Source organism: Pteropus vampyrus, unplaced genomic scaffold (genome assembly GCF_000151845.1).
Source record: "Pteropus vampyrus isolate Shadow unplaced genomic scaffold, Pvam_2.0 Scaffold535, whole genome shotgun sequence".
Taxonomy (NCBI): domain Eukaryota; kingdom Metazoa; phylum Chordata; class Mammalia; order Chiroptera; family Pteropodidae; genus Pteropus; species Pteropus vampyrus.
This window is the reverse complement of record NW_011889316.1, coordinates 496,720-504,517: the sequence shown is the minus strand read 5'-3', so window position 1 is coordinate 504,517 and position 7,798 is coordinate 496,720. Positions and strand designations below refer to the sequence as shown.

The 7,798-nt window shown below is 46.0% G+C and overlaps 1 protein-coding gene across 4 annotated transcripts in view; it reads right to left on the bottom strand.

The window, feature by feature from the left end:
- SUSD1 (sushi domain containing 1) overlaps positions 1-7,558 on the bottom strand; it is a 178,156-nt gene extending 170,598 nt beyond the window's left edge. For all 4 annotated transcript variants that reach the window (XR_002777866.1, XM_023525164.1, XM_023525165.1 and 1 more), the window contains exon 1: positions 7,528-7,558. Coding sequence is in view for 3 of the 4 variants with exons in the window: in XM_023525164.1 (XP_023380932.1) it covers positions 7,528-7,543 (16 nt within the window). In the remaining variant the exon portion in view is untranslated. The remainder of the gene's footprint in view (positions 1-7,527) is intronic.
- Positions 7,559-7,798: the final 240 nt, after the last annotated feature.

Sequence of the window (7,798 nt, the reverse complement as noted above, 5' to 3'; positions counted from 1 at the left end):
AAGGAGTAGTTAGATGCTCAGATTCCCCTCACTAATCCCAACATAAGATGGAGTTTTATAACCTGGAGAAAATGGACCAGAAAAACTCTTGATCGTAGGGACAACGTATTAAGCCAAAGTGAGAATAAGTCTGCTACTTAAATGCCCATCAATAGGAGTTAAATATATGTACCCATTTGGACATTTTAGCACATAATATTTTTAAACAGTTCCATAAAGACACTGTCAATCCATCGTCACGTTTGACCAAAACCCCGGATCGAGTACTTTTTAAATAATGGATCCTGGGTCAAGTCCACAAACCCAGCTGTGATCAACCATATAACGACATTCTTCCCAGTGCGTGTAGTGAAATAATAGATATAAGGACCATATTAACGGACTCAACAAAAATAATGGTAAAATGGTCAATTTCTTTCTTATATGGATTATTTATCTTTATAAAGATGGCAGCATTTATACACATCCAGTTCCAGAAACTTACATCAAGTGGAAAATGATTACTTCATGTAACAGTTGAGTGAATCTAATAAACTCATAAAAAAAAAAATTAAGCAAAGTAGTGCCACTTACTCAGATTAATTAGAGGAAGTCTCATCTGAATTAGTGAAACACAGAATTTACAGGTATTTTTTTAATGAATTGAATTAATTTCAAGTTCATGCAATAAATAGAACCAGACAGACAAAATCCAGCTTTGTAGGAAGGCAGCCACATTCAGAGGGAAAGCACTGGACTTGAGAGTCGGAACTGGATCCTAAATCTACCTGAGTTGATTCATTGTGCGATATTTAGCAAATCGCTTAACCTCTCTGGGTCTCAGTTTTTCATCTATAAAACAAAGGCTTTGGGCTTCTCACATTTTATAATGCATTCAAATTACCTGAGGACCTTGCTGAACTTCAGGCTCTGATTCAGTTGGTGTGGGGTGGGGCCCTAAGTGTTGCATTTCTAATGAGCTCCCAGGTGGACCACATGTGAGAAGCAGGAGCTAAATGGCCCCTGAAACTCTTTCCCTCTATGTTCTGACACTCCATCCTTAGGATACCTCTTTTATGGCCTTTTAAGAATAATTTCGCCTAAGTGTAACCTCAAGGACAGTACCTGGTATGTTTAGCTCAGTAAATGTTTATTTCCCGTACCAGCAGAAAAGACAGATGTATGCCAGTCTAGTGCCAGTCCAGACCCCTCAGAAGAGAAAGTGGTTTTCAGAGAAAGAGAGGTTCTCAGCTGAATCTTCTCATGCAGCCATGATTAGCCTAGTCTGCAGGGTCTCGTAGTGCTCCCCTCTGAGTTCTAAATGCTTGAGGGACCAAATAGCCATGTGGGGGGAGAACCCCAACCTGTCCTAAAGGAAGGGGCAGGGAGTACAACCCCAATCCAAAGACAGATTGCGGGGAGGAGGGGGTACTGCTTCTGACCAATGTCCATGACAAATGTCCATTGCCCAACAGCCTCCAACTGAGTTAAGAATCACCTGCAGAAAGAGTAAGCAATCTGTCCCAGTTTTAATACTAAAAGTCCTGTGTCCTGGGAAACCCTCCAGTTTGGTACAAATTAAGACAGTTGGTCACTCTGCCTGAAGAGCTTGTTAAAACACAATTCCCAGAGATTCTGATTCAGTACATGTGAGGTGTGGTCTGAGAATCTGCATCTCTAACAAGCTCCCAGGTGGACCACACTCTGAGCTGCACTGCAAGTCTAACTCGACCTCAAGCATGTGGGTCAGATTCCTGGGAAAGGAAAAGGCAATACTAAAGAAGTCCTTCACCAAGTCTGGAATGATACGTATATGGCACAGCATTGGGACCAATGCGACAGAGAGAATACCCAGGGAGAGGAACTCTCTGGGATATAACCGGAGGGGGAGTTACGTCAGGGGCAGCTTCACATTCATGTCAAGGATGGCTTTGGTTCTGTCATCTGCCATGTTGTAACCGAAAGAAGAGCTGCAGAGGTGAGGGACCCCCACCCCCATCCCCGACCCAGGGATGCCTAGAATTACTGGCAGGAAATGGGAGAGTGGGGATTCTAAAATCTGGAAGGACGAAAAGCCTGACAAGTACTACTACTACTACTACTACTACTACTACCACCACTACTACCACTACTACTATTATTATTATTTTATTATTATTTTTATTATTATTATTATTACTATGATTATTATAGCCCCAGCTAGAGCTGTCACTCCAGATTCACTTCCCTTTTCCACTCTGCAGAGACTAAGCTAGTTTTAGCCACATCCAGCAATGAGAAGATGAGACCTACACTGGAGTGTAATCTTACGCAAATTAAACTGTCAATCCTCCAGTTCTAGTCTGTGAGATAAAGATCGTGTTGTAAGGATTTAGTGAGAAAGAGAAATGCTGTATGAGCTCTAAAGCACTAGACAAAGAGACAATTTACATGAATATTTATGTTTCCGTAGATATTATTATTGTTGGAAATAAGTCATGCAAAATGCAGTGCCTGGTATTTGTCATCGCGGTTAAGAGCAGGGTTGAGAAAGAGATTGCTTGGGCTACAGCCCTGGCCCTGCCATTTGCTAGCTGTGTAATCTTTGATAATCCCTGTGCCTCAGTGTCCTGTAAATCTGTAATATGAGGATAATAATAAACTTACCTCACATGGTTGATGTGAGAATCAGAGTAAATGAGTTAATACAGGTAAACGACATGTTAGACATTATACCAACCATTTGACAACTCTTTGTTAATGAGTAAAAGAAGGCACCGACAGATAGATGACTCCCAATTATACTCATGAAGAGAGTGATGGAGAACTACATTGATGCAAAAACCCCAAAAACCCAAAGCAACATTTTTGTGTGGGCAGACCTACCTGTTCATGGGGCTGACATTCTAGGAATCATCTCTTATTTCACGTAATCGCTCCCCGCCTTCCCCACATCCTGCCAGCATCCTGGGTGATACCTGACTCGGAGGTTGGAAGCTCAGTGTCCTCAGGTTCTCAGTGCTGCTCGCCCCTGCCTCCCCGCACCGCACACCAAGTAAACCCGCACCCCAGATAGAATGGCAGCCACCAGTCCGAGCAAGCTCCTCTCGCTCCTAATTCCAATATACAAGCAAAACTTAAGGGCACTTCTGAAATAACAGCCGGTGGACTTTGACAGTACAATGAAAGGATTTTGTCCACTGCCAAGGGAAGAAGGTAGTTTAAAAGCACAAATGAAGGGCCTGAATTTGAATCTAATCCCTAGCCATTCACGCTTAGACCAACAAATCCACAACCTTCATGAGGTTCTGTCTCTCAAACTTGTGGAGAAAATACACAAACAGATCAAATGACCTGAGGAAATAAGCAAAGGGGGCTCCAAACGCGGGAAGAGAAAGCGTTCTCTACGACGCTATGTAAAACTGCATTGCTCTTAAGAGACTGCATCGAATTCCAGAAAGAGAAGGGACCTAAGAAACCTCATATACTCGCCAACGGCCCTGACAGAAACAAGCAAAAACATAGCTTCTGCTTTTAAATCCTCCACGATGGAGAACACTTTACTCTTTCAAGCAGTTTAATCCTTGCAGGGAGTTGTGAACCATCTGATATTTCCCTTCCCACCCAACCCAGGACTGACGTTTCCCATCAAGAACCCGTAACCTTTCCTCCTTTGAGAGGTTATAGGGCCCTCAGCTTCTTTTTGCCTTTTTGCCCTCTTCTGTCCACCTTCTTGTCTGACCAAGACCAGCTTGCAGTGGAGCCCCGACCTCTGGCCTCCGAACCAGGAACCAATCCACACTTGAGTGCTCCCCCATTTCAATGCTTTCCCCTTCATTCAGGCCACACTCGAGCTTCATGTCCTGCATGTCACCCACTAACAGGCTGTCTCACATTCTTGAGCAAGATGCACACTTTTTAAAAAAGCTGGCAGTTGGTGCACCCTGTTTCCTCTGCAGAGTTGAGGCTGTTAGGCCACTTGCTTCCTTAGGCAGCAGAGACAGTCGGAACCCATTTTTGGATTTCACCAGAAGGCTGAGGATGTACCCAGGGCCAGGCCCCCACGGTGGGGCTCTTCGTTGGCTCTAATCCTGCTCCCTTTCTTTGAGTAACCTCCAAAACAATTCACTGCCTCCATTTGTCCTTTTTCCTCCTCTTCCCCTCTCTGAAGAGTGAACATGCTGCTGTGACTCAGGATGCCAGGGTGAAAGCCAGGCCTCTGAGATGCGTGATTAGTGAAGTCCGGTGTGCTTTATACAGAACAACTTCCCCAAGCCTTTCCACCATGGCTCCTGCAAGATTCTCAAAGCCTCTGCCCATCCTCCTCCGCCTTCCAAACCCCAGCCAGGCCTGAGCCGGCAAGTCCCCCTAGCCACTCCTAGACTCAGAGCAAGCCAGAGAAAGGCTAGGAAACAGGATTGACTGGTTCTACCCCTTCTCCCCATTCCTAACCTCTCCATTCCCCTCAGGCCTGGCACCCTACCCACCCACAAACCGACACCCTCCGGCTCTACCAATTCCGTCTGGTCCTCTCCTCACACTCAGGCCATCGCACCTGGGCTCCCCCACTCTCCTCTCCCCGAAACAGCTTTGATAACAACTAAATGTAATTTGGCACATGTTACCAGTGAGAGGCTGAATATACAAACGGACAGTAGCCAGACCATACATAAAAACAGAAGTCTGACCCACAAGCTATAGCAATCAGTCCAGGAAGTCAAACCACAACCTCTGTAGCAATCAGTCCCAAATGGTCAGGACTTTATAACGGCCAGCTTCCCTAATTATTGCTCCCCCACCCACCCAGCCTTTCAACCTAGGACCAATCAGAGGAAGGCAAATACACTCCCCTAACCAATCACACAGGATGCCCACTGTGAGTAAGCAACCTCCAGCTTCCTCATGCCAACATCCTCCAACCAGGGCACACCTGAAGCCTTCCCCTCTGTTCTACTATAAAGCTTTTATACTGCACTGCCTGCCTTTGAGTCTCTGACAAATGCAAGTGATGATGGCTAACTCTCTTGCTATAGTAAGCTCTGAATAGATCACCTTTGCCTGTTCTCATTTGGGTGGTCTTCATGTATTTCCATGCCAGATTCCTAACACAAGCCACGGTCCTTACTCGCACGGAGCTCTTAGTCCAGTAAACGATTAAGTTGCAGTATGGTGTAAGCGTATAAAGTAAGGGTACCATATAAACGTGTATGTCAATAAGTGCATGTGTCCCGTACAAGTATGGTGGAGAAGCAGGGCACGGTATCTATCGCTGGTGCTGCAAAGGGAACTGGAGAGTTGCATGGGGCTTGGATGGCTGGGCTGGTTTGGAACTACAAATAACACTCGCTAAGTCGATAGCTGGGGGCAGGGATGGGGGGAAGTGGTTCTTCTCCATTCTTCTCCTTCCATCTCCTTCCAGAGACTAACCTTTCCCACTTGTTGACCAACTCTGCGTTTTGACCTGCTCCATTAAACATCTTATTTTCACATTTTCGATTTCTCTCTCTACTGAATAATGCCCCTGAGTCTAAAAAATGTGCTGAGTCTGCTTTACCACTACTACCTCTAAAAAAATTCTTGCACTGACTTGGTCAGATCCACTGGCCAAGTTCTATTTCCTTCTAACTTCTTTAAAGAGTATCATACTGTGCAGCCACGGTCTCTGCACTCGCTAGAGCCCTCTGCATCTGACTGCCACCCTCACTGCTCTGCTGGTACTGGCTCACCACTCACCTGAGTCACCAATCCAAAGCCTCTTCCTCAACCTCCACCCCCTTGGCTTCTCCTCCCTGGATTCCTTGCCGTTCAAATCCAGTCTTCCTCCTACCCTCGTGGCTGCTGCTCATTCTCCTCTACCTGCAACTACCATCTCAACTTGGTCTTCCCCAAGAATCTGTCCTTGGTCCTCTTACTGTTAACCACAGGCTTTAAGTGACCATCAAGTCTACATCATTTGCACACACCTATTGTCCACAGTCTTAACTCCCTACTGATTTCATCCCTCCGAAAGCCCTGACATCACCTCAAATGCAGGATATTCAAAACAATGTCGTCTTTCTTCCCAAATCTGCTTGGTCCTCCTATAGAACCAAATATCCAAGTCACCCAGTCCCCAGACCTTAGGGTCATCTTTCCTCTTCTGTTCCCTTGCACCTTAATGTCTGTTATTAAGTTCTCCCAGTTCCCCTTATCATCTCTATTCAGGCCTCTTCTGCTGTCACACTGTGGAGTCAGCCCTTGAAACTTCTAAGCCAGCTATTATACTAATTTCCTCAATGGCGCTAAGCCTCCAGTCATTCCCACACCATCCAATGTAAGGAAACCCGCCCTTAGTAAAGCCCAATTCTCCGAGGCTGTAAATAAAGGGAGAATGCCCACATAGGGAGAGAAGGTTCTACCAGGCAACCCTGACTTCCGCTTGCCCAAATTCACCTCAGCTTTTAATTAGTTTCAGATGGATAACCTGAGGGAGTTACCATGCTTAACCGTCTTAGCCCAACAATTCAATGGGACCACACTGGATAGTTTCCTAGGCTAGAGAATCTTAACACAAAGATTCTGAAATAGGCTCCAAACACATACAAGCTTTTATGCACACTGCCATGCGAGACCAGGTTAGGGAAGGAAGCCAGAGAGCCTACCACAGCCTGTGACGTGTAGAAACGGCCACTCCAGAAGGGTGAACCATGAAGAGAAACGCTCACCAGTGGTGGTAAAAGTTCCAACATGAAGAGAATTTGGGGGGACAGGAGTCTGAGCCGCAAAGTACCCCTCATATCTCCTTACATGGAAGTTCCCTTCCACGTCAGGATTAATGTTTGGTTTTATTACGGAAGTTAAAGCGTTTCCTTATATCAACTTTTTATATCGCTCTCTGTACAAAAACCTGTAATGACTTCCAGGGGCTTCCCACTGCCCAGGAATAGCTAAATCTAAAGGCAACTCTGCCTTCTTGTTAAATCCAATCTACTTCTCCACTCCCATTTCCTACCCATCTCCTACATACCAGTCAATGCGAACTACAGGTCTCATGTTTCTGTGCCTTGGCACACCTCCTGTTCCAGCCCCTCCATTTGGAATTCATCCATTGTATACATATTTGTGGAGAGCTGACTGTGCCCTCTGCTATGAACTGGGATGCCTTTTTGTCATCTTCCCATATCCAAATATTATCAATCCTTGATTGTTTAGTTTAAGGGTCACCTCATCCATGACACTACCAGATTCCCCTAGCTAGAAGTAATCTTTCTCTCCTCTAAGCACCCACAACTTCCCAAAGCACTGATGGCATTCTGCCTTCTGTTACAGTTATTTGGGTAAATGCCACCTCCCTTACATGTCTATGTGTAATACTATGTGTAACTCCTACCATATTCAATACTGTTTTACAGAAAGGGGGGAACCCCTACTCCAGTTGCCTGGAAATGGATTATTTGCTTGTCTGTCTCCTCCAAAATACGAACTCAATGGGGGCCAGCCCCAAGACCTCAAATCCTGCGGAGAGAGCGAGGACCATCTGTTGAATGAATGAATAAATGAATGAATGCCTTATTCCTGTAATTTCCTTACCCTCTTTCCCCACCATATTAGCATCTAGCTCTTCATCAAGAGGAAAAAATCAAAAGGGAGAAAGAAAATTGCATCAGGTCTAGAATTTGTCGTGCAAAAGCCACAGCAGAGCCGGAAGCGTGACAGTGCAGCCGGAACGCCCTTCCACGCCCTCCCACGCCCTCCCACGACGGGCGCGGCTCTCCCCGCGGCATCGCCCGCGCCCAGCCCCCACCTGGCCTCAGGTCCCCGGGGCGCGAGCAAGGCCACCTCGAAACCGGTCTCCCCGGCA